General features: G+C 37.8%; 1 protein-coding gene across 2 annotated transcripts in view; it reads left to right on the top strand.

Moving 5' to 3' along the window:
- The window catches only part of SLC9B1 (solute carrier family 9, subfamily B (NHA1, cation proton antiporter 1), member 1), a 143,256-nt gene that overhangs the window by 16,326 nt on the left and 112,287 nt on the right, over nucleotides 1-14,643 (top strand). Inside the window, exon 1 of one of the 2 annotated variants that reach the window (XM_011992279.1) lies at nucleotides 13,866-13,885. The exons of the other annotated variant lie outside the window; for it this stretch is intronic. Coding sequence (XP_011847669.1) covers nucleotides 13,866-13,885 — 20 coding nt within the window. Of the gene's footprint in view, nucleotides 1-13,865; nucleotides 13,886-14,643 lie in introns of those variants that run through there. 2 annotated transcript variants of the gene reach the window in all.

Here is a 14,643-nt window from a genome sequence, read left to right as displayed (position 1 = left end):
AAAAGCCATTTCTGCATCTATTGAGATTATTATATGGTTTTGGGGTTTAGTTCTAATTATGTGATAAATCACAATTATTGGTACATATGTTGAACAACTTTGCATCCCATGGATGAAGTCTACTTGATCGTGATGGATTAGCTTTTTCATGTGCTGCTGGATTCCATTTGCTAGTATTTTGCTGAGGATTTTTGCATCAGTGTTCATCAAGGATATTGGCCTTTTTCTTTTTTATTGTGTCTCTGCTAGGTTTGGGTATCAGGATGATGCTATCCTCATGGAATGAGTTGGGGAGTTCTTCCTCTTCAATTTTTTGGAATATTTTCGGTAGTAATCGTACCAGCTTCTCTTTATATATCTGGCAGAATTTGGATGTGAATCAATCTGGTCCTGGGCTTTTTCTAGTTAGTAAGCTTTTATTACTGATTCAATTTCAGAATTCATTATTTGTCTGTTCAGGGTTGTAATTTATTCCTGGTTCAATCTTAGGAGGTTGTACGTTTCCAGAAATTTACCCATTTCTTGTAGGTGTTCTAATTTGTTTGCATAGAGGTATTCGTAATAGTCTCTAAGGATTTTTTTTGTATTTCTGTGGGGTAATGTCCTTTTGTCATTTCCAATTGTGTTTATTTGGATCTTCTCTCTTTTTTTCTTTGTTAGTCTAGCCGTGGTCTTATTTATTCTTTCAAATAATCTTATTTGTTCTTATTTATAATCTTATTTATTCTTTAAATAATCTTTTTATCTTTCAAAAAAACCAACTCCTCGATTCCTTGATCTTTTTGTATTGCTTGTCATGTCCCAATTTCATTCAGTTCAGGTGTAATTTTGGTTACTTCTTTTCTTCTGCTAACCTTGGGGTTGGTTTGCTCTTGTTTTTCTATTTCCCCTAGGCATGAGGATAGGTTGTTAATTTGAGATCTTTCTAACTTTTCTATGGGAGCATTTAGTGCTATAGACTTTTCTCTTAGCATGCTTTAGCCCTGTCTCAGAGATTCTGTTATATTGTATCTTTGTTCTCGATAGTTTCAAAGCATTTCTTAATTTCTGACTTAATTTTATTGTTTACCCAAAAGTCATTCAGGAACAGGTTTTTTAATTTCCATGTAACTCTATGGTTTTGAGAGTTCTTTTTAGTATTGATTTCTATTGTTACTGAACTGTGGTCCAAGAGTGTGGTTCAGTTTTTTTTTTTTAATTTACTGAGAATTGTTTATGGCTGATCATGTGGCCAATTTGCAGCATGTGCCATGTGCAGATGAGAATAATGTATATTCTATTGTTTGGGGGTGGCAAGTTCTGTAAAAGTCTGTTAGGTTCATTGATCAAGTGTTGAGTACAGGTCCCAAATATCTTTGTCAGTTTTCTGCCTCAGTGGTCTGTCTGGTACTGTCAACAGGATGTTTAAACTTACCACTATTTGTATGTGGTTATCTAAGTGTCTTCATAGGTCTTTAAGAACTTATTTTATGAATGTCTTTGCTTCTGTGGTGGGTGCATGTATATGTTTAGGATAGTTAGGTCTTCTTGTTGAACTGAACCCTTTACCATTATGTAATGTCCTTCTTTGTCATCTTTTTTGATTATTGTTTGTGTAAAGTCTGTTTTGTCTTAAATTAGAATAGTAGCCCCTGCTTTTTTCTGTTTTTTATTTGCTTGGTAGATTTTTCTCCATTCCTTTACTTTGATCTTATAGTTGTCATTGCATGTGAGATGAGTCTTTTGAAAACAGTATATTGTTGGGTCTTGCTTCTTTATCCAACTTGCCATTCTGTGCCTTTTAATTGGGACATTTGGCTCATTTACATTCAGAGTTGATACTTTGATATGTGCAAATTTAATTCTGTCATCATGTTGCTAGCTGGTTATTATGCAGACTTGATTGTGTAGTTTCCGCTTTATAGTGTCAATGGTCTGTGTATTTAAGTGTTTTTGTGGTGGCTGGTAATGGTCTTTAATTTCCATGTTTAGCACTCCCTTCAGGACCTCTTGTAAGGCATGTCTGTTGGTAACAAATTCTCTTAGCGTTTGTTTGTCTGAAAGGATCTTATTTCTCCTTTGCTTATGAAGCCTCTTTTAACTAGATAAGAAATTCTTGGTTGAAATTTCTTTTCTTTAAGAATGCTGAATATAGGCCCCTCAATCTTTTCTGGCTTGTAGAGTTTCTTCTGAAAGGTCCACTTTTAGCTTGATGGCGTTGCATTTGTAGGTGACCTGCCTCTTCTCTCTAGCTGCCTTTAATGCTTTTTTCTTTCATTTTGACGTTGGAGAATCTGAATACTTTGTGTCTTGGTGATAGTCATTTTATGTCGTATCTCACAGGGGTTCTCTGCATTTCTTGAATTTGAATATTAGCCTCTCTAGCAAGATTGGGGGAATTTTCATGGATGATATCCTCAAATATGTTTTCCACATTACTTACTCTTTCTCCTTCTCTTTCAGGGACATAGATGAGTTGTAGATTTGTTCTCTTTACATAATCCCCTATTTCTCAGAGATGTTTATTCTTTTTGTTCATTTTTCTTTATTTTTGTCTGACAGAGTTGATTCAACGAAATGGTCTTCAAGCTCTGAGATTATTTCCTGAGCTTGGTCTATTCTGCTGTTAATACTTGTGGTTATGTTATGAAATTCTTGTAGTAAGTTTCTCAGTTCTATCAGATCAGTTTGGTTCTCTCTTAAAATGACCATTTAATTTTTAAGTTCCTATATCATTTTATTGTATTCCTTAGAATCCTTGCATTGGGTTTCAACTTTCTCCTGAATGTCAATATTCATTCCTGTCCATATTCTGAATTATATGTCTGTCATTTCAGCCTGGTTAAGAATCATTGCTGAGGAACAACTACAGTCATATAGAGGTAAGAAGATACTGGGGCTTCTTGAGTTGCCAGAGTTCTTGTGCTGGTTATTTCTCATCTGTGTGGGCTTATGTTCCTTCAACATTTAAGCTGTTGTCCTGTAGGTAGGGCTTTTTGCTTATATCTTCTTTGATGCCCTTGGGGGTTTGGTTGTGGTATAAGGTGGATTCAGTTGTCTGGCTTCATTTCTGGAAGATGTTAAGGAGTCAAGGCTCAGCTCAGCTCTCCTGGGCTAGGTGGTCTAGCTCTAGGGGTCTGAAACCAAGCCCTCAGTTCTGTTCTCTGGCCCCTCAAGGTTAGGAACCTGCTGTGCTGCAGGAGCCAAGGTGTTCCTGGTCCATTGCCACAGTACTCCAAAGGGGAATTACCCCCATTGGAGTGCTTCATTGGGATAGTGGCAAGAGGATCTTTGCTTGCTCACACATTCCAGCTGCCTCAGCAGTGCAAAAGGGTGCATGTGTGTCAGCTGGGGAGGGGCATCAGTGGGAGTAGGGCAGCAGCATTCCTAGATTGAGGTGTTTCTAGAAATATGCAACAACAAAGCAACAATAAACATATTTCAAGATAGTTTAGGATATTTATAACAGTATTTTGAGGATGATGGATCACAGATATTGAATACAAAAACAAGTAAAGAAGGAAGAGGGCAAAAATTTGAGTTAAAGGGTTCATTACACTGCACATCCTGATGAAAGTGAAGAATAATTGGAAGGGATGAAGTGAATGCGACTGAACAAGAGAACTGAAAGAAGATGAAGTAGTATTCAGAGATGTAGATGCTTGAAATCATGATTATCAATAATAGAGCATTTCAGATGATAGAAGGTTTTAGTGTGGCCTTTCCTTTATTAGAAAGGAAGTAAAGAACTGAAGAAACAAGATAGTAGATGAATTATCCAAGTGTGCAAGATGAAAATATTACAAATATGGGGATCAAGCACCAATGTTTTTGCTGAATAATGGGAAGGGATCAAAATAAGGTAAGTAAGTAACAGTGAGTAGAAGAGGAGGAAGGTGTATTGTCAAATTATACAAGCTTCAAAGGAGCAAGGATTTTGTTTCTTTTTTATATAAGAAGTTTTAGAAATAGCAGTAGGGTGTCAGAAGGAATTTTAGTGAATAAACTGCTGTTATGTAAGAAGACCATAGGGGAAGCAGTGTCCTCCTTAAAGGAAGGGCTTGGTTTCAGATAGGGCACAGAATTTGAGAGAATGCTTTGAAGAGAGGCTGAGAATATAATACAGTTTGATAATCATCTGGCAGAAGTTCCAGAGTGTTCAGTGAAAGCACTCGAGAGTTAAGGACCATGGAGAGGGCTGCTCAAAGGCAATGGAATAGCATTATTGGCATAATGCCCAAAGGTCTGAACAGCTTTGTAATTGATTTCCAATGAGCTATTTCTAAACCATTTTAGCCTTCTGTGACTTATTCACCCTTTTTTTCCAGTTTTTAAGTTTTTCTTAAGACTCTTTTTTACTTCCAAAAGAAGTTATTTGTACTAGGTCATTTTCTAAAATGGAAAAGTCAAAAAATTGTATAATTGTTTGATTTTTTCTCTTTTCTTAGTAGATCATTTAATGTTTTATAGATTTAAGGTATTACAGCGTTTTCTAAATGTTAGCCTATAAATTCTTATGAGAGCTTTAGTCTATGTCTTGCACAGAATATTTGTCACATTATATGCACTTTAGTTTTAAGAGTATGGTCTCTGGAGTCAGACTGCCTGATGGGCCCCAATTCCTTTATTTATAGTTATGTAACATTGAAGAAGTTAATTCAGCTATTCCAGTATAGGAAGGTATGGACAGTAGAAATAAACCAAGTTAGGAAATGGTAAGGTATGCCTGATCTGGTTTGGCTTTGTGTCCCCACCCAAATCTCATCCTGAATTGGAATCCCCGCAGACCTGTAAGCCCACACGTTGAAGGAGAGAGGTGATTGGATCATAGAAGCAATTTTCCCCATGCTGTTCTCAAGATAGTGAGTTTTCATGAGATCTGATAATTTTATAAGCATCTGGCCTGTTCCCTTCTTGCACTTCTCTCTCCTGCCACCATGTGAAGAAGATCCTCCTCCTTTGCCTTCCACCATGATTGTAAGTTTTCTGAGGCCTCCCCAGCCATGCAGAACTGTGAGTCAATTAAACCTCTTTTGTTTATAAATTACCCAGTGTTGGGCAGTTCTTTATAGCAGTGTGAAAATGAGACTAATACAGAAAATTGGTAGTGCGAAGAGTAGGGTACTGCTATAAAGATACTTGAAAATGTGGAAGTGACTTTGGAACTGGGTAACAGGTAGAGGTTGGAACAGTTTGGAGGGGTCGAAAGAATAGAGGAATATCTGAGAAAGTTTGGAACTTCCTGGAGTCTTGTTGAATGATTTTGATCAAAATGCTGGATAGTGATATGGACAATGAAGTTCAGGCTGAGGTGATCTCAAATGGAGATGGGAGCTTATTGAAACTAGACCAATGATCATGAGACTGGTGGCATTTTTCCCCTGCCCTAGAGATCTGTGGAACTTTGTACTCAAGAGAGATGATTTAGGGTATCTGGCAGGAGAAATTTCTAAGCAGCAAAGCATTCAAGAGGTGACAGACCATAAGAGTTTGGAAAATTTGTGTCCTGACCATGTAATAGAAAAGAAAAATCCATTTTCAAGGGAGAAGTTCAAGCTGCCTGCAGAAATTTGCATAAGTAATGGGGAGAATGGGGAAAATATCTGAGATCTTCATGGCAGCCCCTCCCATAACAGGTCTGGAGGCCTAGAAGGAGAAAATGGTTTTGTGGGCCAGGCCCAGGGCCTTGCTGCTTTGTGCACTCTTAGGACTTGGTTCCCTGCATCCCAGCCATGGCTACTATGAGTCAATGTACAGCTCAGGTTGTTGCTTCAAGAGGTGCAAGCCCCAAGCCCTGGTGGCTTACACGAGGTGTTGGGCCTATGGATGCACAGAAGTCAAGAATTGAGCTTTGGAAACCTCCACCTAGATTTCAGAGGATGTATGGAAATGACTGGATGCCCAGGCAAAAGTTTGGTACAGGGGTGGAGCCTCAGGAAGAACCTCTGCTAGGGCAGTGTGATAGGGAAAGGTGGAGTTGGAGCCCCCTACACAGGGTTCCCAGTGGGGCACTGCCTAGTGGAGCTGTGAGAAGAGGGCCATCATTCTCCAAACACCAGAATGGTAGATCCATTGACAGCTTGCACCATGCCCCTCTAATGTCTGCAGACACTCAATGCCAGCTGTGAAAGCAGCCAGGCATGGGGCTATACCCTGCCAAGCCACAGAGGCAGAGCTGCCCTAGGCCATGGGAGTCTACCCTTTACATCAGCATGCCCTGGATGTGAGACATGGAGTCAAAGGAGATTATTTTGGAGCTTTAAGGTTTAATGACTGCCCCCACTGGATTTGGACTTGCGTGTGGCCCGTAGCCCCTTTGTTTTGACCAATTTCTCCCATCTGGAACAGGAATATTTACCCAATGCCTGTACCCCCATTGTATCTCGGAAGTAACTAACTTGCTTTTGATTTTACAGGCTCATAGGCAGAAGGAACTTGCCTTGTTTCAGATGAGACTTTGGTCTATGGACTTTTGAGTTAATGTTGAAATGAATTAAGACTTTGGGGGATTGTTGTGAAGGCATGATTGGTTTTGAAAACCTGCCTTGCCTCAGATGAAACTTTGGACTTGTACTTTTGAGTTAATGCTGGAATGAGTTAAGACTTTGGGGGGCTATTGGGAAGGCATGATTGATGTTGAAATGTATAAAGGACATGCAATTTGGGTGGACCAGGGCAGAACAATATGGTTTGTTTCTGTGTCTCCACCCAAATCTCATCTCAAATTGTAATCTCCATATGTAGAGGTAGAGACCTGTAATCTCCATGTATGAAAGGAGGGAGGTGACTGGATCATGGGGGCAGTTTCCCTCATCCTATTCTCAAGATAGTGAATGCATTCTTATGAGATCTGATGGTTTTATAAGCATCTGGCATTTTCCCCTGCTTGCACTTCTCTCTTCTGCCACCATGTGAAGAGGGTCCTTGCTTCCCCTTCACCTTCCGCCTGATTGTAAGTTTCCTGAAGCCTCCTCAGTCACGTTGAACTGTGAGTCAATTAAACGTCTTTCCTTTTTAAATTACTCAGTCTTGGGCAGTTCTTTATAGAAGTGTGAAAACAGACTAATACAATGCCTGATATGGGAGGAATCAAGTGAGACTGCCATAATTTATCAAGGAAATCATCTAGGGTAAAATCCCTAAAGGACTATACTTGAGGAACAAGGACAAATTGAAATAAAACTGATCATTACAAAGCTATCAACTAAGCTCAATCTCTGATTTTGTTAAAGTGATTTTTCACTCCCCCTACTCCACATATTTCTTTACAAAAGAAGTAATCATCTGGAGACTGTACAATTTGTACACAATGTCAGGCTTTCAACAAAAATTGTGAACCATAGTATTAGACAATGTTATATGACCTTAAGCCAAGATAGAAAATTGAGAAGAGAAACAGACTCAAAAGGGGTCCAGATTTTTGAGTTAAAGAGGTTACAGTAACTATGATTATAAGAACTAAAAATACTAAAACTCTTAAAGGAAATATAGAAGGAAAGTTCCATGATACTGGATTTGGCAGTTTACTCCTTGGCTGTGATACCAAAAGTACAGGCAACTAAAGGAAAAACAGATGAATTGGACTACGTTAACATTTAAAACTTATATGCAACAAATGACACTATCAACAGAGTGACAAGGCAACTTACAGAAAATATTTACATATTACTAATAAGATATTAATACCTACAGTATATAAAGAACTCCTACAACTCAGCAACAGAAAAAAACAAACATCCCAATTTTAAAAAGGGCAAAGATGCTGGGTGCAGTAGCTCATGCCTATAATCCCAGCACTTTGAGGCTGGGAGTTTGAGACCAGCCTGAGCAACATAGCAAGACCCTGGCTGTACCCAAAAAATTTGCTGGGTGTGGATGTGTGCATCATTAGTCCTACTACTTGGGAGGCTGAGACAGAGGATCCTTTGAGCCCAGGAGTTCAAGGCTGCAATGATCTATGTTTATGCCACTGCACTCCAGCCTGGGTGACATAATGAGACCTTGTCTCAAAAAAATAAAAATAAAAATGGCCAAAGGACTTGAAGATATATTTCTCCAAAAAAGATATATGCAAATAGTAAGCACATGAAAAGATGCTCAACCCCATTAATCATTAGGGATGTGGAAATCAAAACTATAGTAGATACCATTCACACCTATTGGGATGGCTATTACCAAAAAAACAGAAAATAACAACTTTTTGCATGCATGTAGAGAAACTGGAATCATTGTGCATTGTTGATGTCAATATAAAATGATATAGCTGCTGTGAAAAAAAAAAAACAGTATAATGATGGTTCCTCCAAAAATTGAACATAGAATTACCATATGATCCATCAATTCCATTTCTAAGTATATACCAAATAGAATTGAAAGCAGGGATTCAAACAGATATTGGCACACCTATTTTCATAGCAACATTATTCACAAGAGCCAAAAGGTCTATCAGCAGATGAATGGATAAACAAAATGTGACATATTCATATAAATGCATATTATTCAGCCTTTAAAAAGGAAGGAAATTCTGTACATGCTACAACATGTACAGAATTTTGAATAAATTTTAGATAAACTTTGAAGACATGGTAAGTGGAATAAGCAAGATACAAAAGGGTAAATATTGTATGACTTGACTCATATAAAGTACCTAGAATATTCAAATTCATAGAGACATAAAGGAGAATGGTAGCTATCAGGGGTTACAGGAGGGGAGAATGGGAAGTTATTGTTTAATTAATACATACAGAGTTTCAGTTTGAGATAATGAAAGCATTCTGGAGAGGGATGGTGGTGATGGTTGCTTAACAATGCAAATATACATAATGTCCCTGGAACTATATACTTTAAAGTAGTTAAAATGGTAAATTTTATGCATATTTACCACAGGAAAATTGCTTAAAATATTTGTGATTAGTATCAGTCAAAGTAAAAAAGATATTATTATTATCAAAGGAGTCATAGCAAGAATGACAGTTAAATTTTTAACAGAAACTATGGGAGCCAGAATACAGTGAAATATCTTTAAATTACTTAAAGAAAATAAACTCTAACCTATATCTAATAAGAATCACTTTCAAAAGTGAAGGTTAAATATAGATATTTTTCAGGCAAAGAAATAAGGAATTTATCACCAACAGATCTATATTAGAACAAATTCTGAAGACAGACAATACCAAGGTTAGCAATCATTTAGAGCAACTGTAATGGCAGGTTAAAGCCAGAAAAACAAAAGAAAAAGGGAGAAAAATGCATAAAATTTAGAGGAAGAAATAAAACTTATATTTGCTGATTATATATATATGTACTTAGAAAATCCAAACAAATCTACAGACTACTAGAATTAAGTGAATTTATCAAGGCCTGTTATGAAGTGAGATGAATGAAAATCATTTGTATTTCTGTATGCCAACAAGAAACAAATAATGAGTTTTTAAAGTTAAAATTTTTATGACCATCCAAAAAACATAAAATACCTGAAAATAAGCCTAATGAAAGACATACTGTTCTTTACATTGAAAATACAAAAAATTATTAAGATCTATAAAATCTAAATAAATGGAGAAATATACAGTGTTCAAAGATTGGAAGATTCAATATTGTTAAGATGTCAGTTCTACCCAAATTAATCTATAGATTCAATGTAACTTCGGTCAAAATTCCAGCTGTGTGTCTGTAAATTGACAACTTGGTCCTAAAATTTATATGGAAATACAAAGGATCAAAAAATCAATCCAACTCTGAAGAACAACAAAAGTGGAGAATGTACAACACCACCAGATGCCAATATCTAATATACTGGCTGGACACAATGGCTCATGCCTGTCAGCACTATGGGAGGCTGAGACGAAAGGGTTGCTTGAGCTCAGGAGTTTGAGACCAGCCTGGGCAACACAGTGAGTCTTCGTCTCTACTAAAAATTAAAAAAAAAAAAAATTGCTAGACATGATGGCTTGTGGCTATAGTCCCAGCTACTTGGGAAGCTGAGGTAGGGGGATCACTTGAGCCCAGGGGATTGAGGCTGTAGTGAGCTATTACTGTGTCACTGCACTCTAGCCTGGGTAACAGAGCAAGACCCTATATCAAAAAAAAAAAAAAAAAATACAAGCTCTAGCATAATGTTAGCATAAGGATAGACAAATGGGCCAGTGGAACAGGATAGAATATGAAAATAAATTCATATATATGTGATTACCTGAGTTACAAAAAAGTGACATTGCAATACAGTGAATAAAGGATGATATTTTTGATAAATTGTGCTGAGTCAATTAGATATTGATGTGAGAAAAATAAATTTTGATCTCTCCCTCACACCCCATATATGAAATTCAATTCCAGATGGATCATAGACCATAGACCTATTGTTGTTCCTCTCCTATGTGAGAAACAAAACAATAATGTTTGTGGAAGAATATATAGGAGAATAAACATTTGTGACCTCAGAGTTGGCAAAGATTTATCAAACAATAAAAGCTCTAAGGATAAAGAAAGGAAAGAATAAATTGGGCCAAATTAAAGTATCTTTTAAAAACGTATCATCAGGGTAAAAAGGCAAGACACAGAGTGTGAGATGATATTGGCTCTTTATATATCCAATAAAGGATTTATATTTTTAATACCTAAAAAGAACTCCAACAAATCAATATAAAAATGGGATCCAATACAACAAAAAAATGGACAAGAGATTTGAACACTTTACTAAAGAAGATATTCAAATGGCCAGTAAATATATGAAAAAGTGCTCATTATAGAAATGCAATTTAAATTCATAATGCAATGTCACCACAACAGTTAAAAGAAAAAAGAGACAATGCCAAAGTTGACAAAGATCTGAGTAGTATTAAAGAGTGCTTCATTTAAATTCCAGCTCTGCCACTTGCTAGTTTTTTGACTATATTGAAAGTTAAATTACTTACCTTTCCTGCTTCCATAGTTTGAACATAAAATGGGGTTAATAGTAGTAAACACCTCATAGAGTTGTTGAGAGAAATGAGGAAGATGATTCATGTTAAGTGCTTAATATAGTTCAACTGGCATCAGCTATTATAATTGAATTCTTATGATAACCAATAAACTAAGCATTACTATATATTTTTTCAGATAAGGAAATTGAGGCCAATGGAGATGAATCACTTCCTACAGTTATTAAAAGATAAGAGAAGAGTTGAATACATTTCTTTCTCAGCTCAAAGTCCTTGCTTTTAGGCATACCACCTACCAATTCCACTCTTGGCAGATATATAAAGAAGGTATTGAGTGACTGCCAGTCACAAATGTTGCTTGACTCAGTCTCAAGCTGCTCTTATAGCTATTAACCTATACGTCTGTTATTCAGACCCCTTACCTAGGTTTTGAAGTTCTAATGCATAGTCTGCTTGCCTGAGTTCCAAGCCCTGCTGTCCTAATCATTATAGTTACAGATCTTAAAATATGCTGCCTACTTTCTTGATGTCTCTACTTATATGATTGTTGGTGTTATGTTTGCCTGCTCCTAGTCCATCTGCTTACTTATGTCTCAGCTTCTCCTCATTTAGGACACAGTTCAAATGTCACCTTGATCTCTATCACATGATCCTCATTTATTTTCTGCAGTACTGAAAATGTTTTTTATAGTCTTCCCCTTCCTCCTAACAAGAGTATAAGGTCCATGAGAGCAGAAACCTATATTTCTGTTTTGTTTTGTTTTGTTTGGCTGCTTTACCTTCAGAGACCAGAAGAGTAGGCATTTCAAAATTAGTAAGTAAATAAATTAACTTTGTGTCCTCTCCTCAAAATTTATGTGCACTTCAGCTCAAACTTTTTAATGGCTCTAACTCCCAGCCTGTTTATTCAGAACATGACACAACTTAGGTGATTCACATACCTCCCTTGTTCTTACCAATTACCTCATAATCTAATAGCTTATGACAAGGTAGTCATTTGATATGGTTTGGTTCTGTGTCCCCATCCAAATTTCACCTTGAATTGTAATAATCCCTATGTGTCAGGGCTGGAACCAAGTGGAGGTAACTGGATCATGGAGGTGGTTTCCCATGCTGTTCTCATGATAATGAGTGATCTGATGTGATCACAACACAAGATCTGATGATTTTATAAGTGTCTGGCATATCCCCTGCTTGCACTCATTCTCTTTTCTGCTGCCTTGTAAAGAGCTGCCCTCTGCAATGATTGTAAGTGTCCTGAGGCCTCCCCAGCCATGTGCAACTGTGAGTCCATTAAACCTCTTTCCTTTATAAATTACCCAGTCTTAGGTATTTCTTTGTAGTAGCATGAAAAGGGACTAATGTAAATTGGCATCACAGAGTGGGCTGCTGTTGTAAAGATACCCAGAATTGTGGAAGCGACTTTGGAACTGGGTAACAAGCTGAGGTTGGAATAATTTGGAGGGCTCAGAAGAGACAAAGATGTGGGAAAGTTTGGAACTTCCTAGAGACTTGTTGAATGGCTTTGACCAAAATGCTGATGGTGATATGGACAATGAAGTCTAGGCTGTGGTGGTTTGAGATGCAGATGAGGAACTTCTTGGGAATTGGAGTAAAGGTCATTCTTGCTATGCTTTAGCAAAGAGACTGGTGGCATTTTACCTCTGCCCCAGAGATCTGTAGAACTTTGAACTTGAGAGTGATGATTTAGGATATCTGGCAGAAGAAATTTCTAAGTGGCCAAGTGTTCAAGAGGAAGCAGAGCATAAAAGTTTAGAAAAATTGCAGCCTGATGATGCAATACAAAAAAACAAAACAAAACAAAACAAAACATTTTTCTGGGGAAGGAGGTAGAAATTTAATCCTGCTGCAGAAAGTTGCATAAGTAATGAGGAGTCTAATGTTAATCACCGTGACAATGGGGAAAATATCTCTAGGGCATGTCAGAGACCTTTGTGGCAGCCCCTCCCCTCACAGGTCTGGAGATCTAGGGGGGGAAAATGGCTTTGTGGCAGGCCCAGGGCCGCCCTGCTCTATGCAGTCTTGGGACATGGTGCCTTGTGTCTCAGCTGCTTGAGCTCTAGCTATGTCTAAAGGAGGCCAGGTACAGCTCTGGCATTGCTTCAGAGGGTGCAAACCCCAAGCCTTGGCAGCTTACACGTGGTGTTAGGCTGACAGGTGCACAGAAGTCAGGAACTGAGCTTTTAGAACCTCCACCTAGATTTCAGAGGATATATAGAAATGCCTGGATATCCAGGAAGAAGTTTGCTCCAGGGATGGAGCCCTCATGGAGAACCTCTGCTAGGGTAGTGCAAAGGGAAAATGTGGAGTTGGAGCCCCCACACAGAGACCCCACTGGGGCACTACCTGGTGGAGCTGTGAGAAGACAGCCACCATCCTCCACACCCCAGAATGGTCGATCCACCAGCAGCTTGCACCGTGTGCCTGGAAAAGCAGCAGACCCTCAATACCAGCCTGTGAAAGCACCAGAGAGTGGGACTGTAATTCTGCACAGCCACATGGGCAGAGCTGCCCAAGGCCATGGGAGCCCACCTCTTGCATCAGCGTGACCTGGATGTGCCACATGGAGTAAAAGGAGATCATTTTGGAACTTTAAGGTCTAATGATTGCCCTATTGGATTTTGGACTTGAATGAGATCTGTAGCCCCTTTGTTTTGACCAATTTCTCCCAGTACCCCCATTGTACCTAAGAAGTAACTAACTTGCTTTTGATTTTATAGACTCATAGGAAGAAGTGACTTTACTTGTCTCAGACATGACTTTGGACTTGGGCTTTTGAGTTAATGCTGGAATTAGTTAAGACTTTGGGGGACTGTTGGAAAGGCATAATTGTGTTTTGAAATGTGAGTACATGAGATTTGGGAGGGGCCAGGGGCAGAATGATATTATTTGGCTCTTTGTCCCCACCCAAATCTCAACCTTGAGTTGTAATAATCCCTACATGTCATGGGTGGGACAAGGTATAGGTAATTGGATCTTGTGAGTTAATCTCACAGGATCTAATGGTTTTATAAGTGTCTGGCATTTCCCCTGCTTGCACTCATTCTCTCTCCTGCCACACTGTGAAGAGGTCCCCTCCACCATAATTTTAAGTTTCCTGAGGCCTCCCCAGCCATGTGAAATTAAACCTCTTTCCTTTATAAATTACCCAGACTCAGGTATCTCTTCATAGCTGCATGGAAATAGACTAATACTTCATTCTAATGACAAGATAATAATTTTGACAGTCACTTGAATCAAAATGGAACTACACTTTAAAGGAATTTAGATCTAAGTTTCTAATCAAAAATTTTAAAGGTTATTTTTTGCTTTAATAAAGTTATAACTTCAGTTTTGATTCTTTATAGGATTTTACACAGTAATATTTTACTTCATTACAGTAAGACAATAGATGTAAAGCAGCTAACATATGATAGCTACTCAAATGTTAATGTTCCTTTTCATTTCCTTTTTATTAAAATTTTTCATTATTAAAATTGTTTTCCTTTTAGAAAAGTATAGATACTTGAAATGCTACAGGATATGGTAATATAGACTATCTAAAAATTAAAACTTGAAATCTTTAGTTTTGTTCTTAAAACAACTCAAAAATTGAGAGAAGATATTTTTAAGAAAAGTTATCCTTCCTACATTCAAAGCTAGCAAAGATTACAGAGGAGGTAGAAACAACAGATACTTTTTGATGTGCTGCTGGATCCGGATCAAGTGGGCTTCATCCCTGGGA

Source organism: Mandrillus leucophaeus, unplaced genomic scaffold (assembly GCF_000951045.1).
Source record: "Mandrillus leucophaeus isolate KB7577 unplaced genomic scaffold, Mleu.le_1.0 Scaffold409, whole genome shotgun sequence".
In the NCBI taxonomy this organism is placed as follows: Eukaryota; Metazoa; Chordata; class Mammalia; order Primates; family Cercopithecidae; genus Mandrillus; species Mandrillus leucophaeus.
Note: the sequence above shows the minus strand (reverse complement) of the source record. Positions and strands in the feature narration are given on the sequence as shown.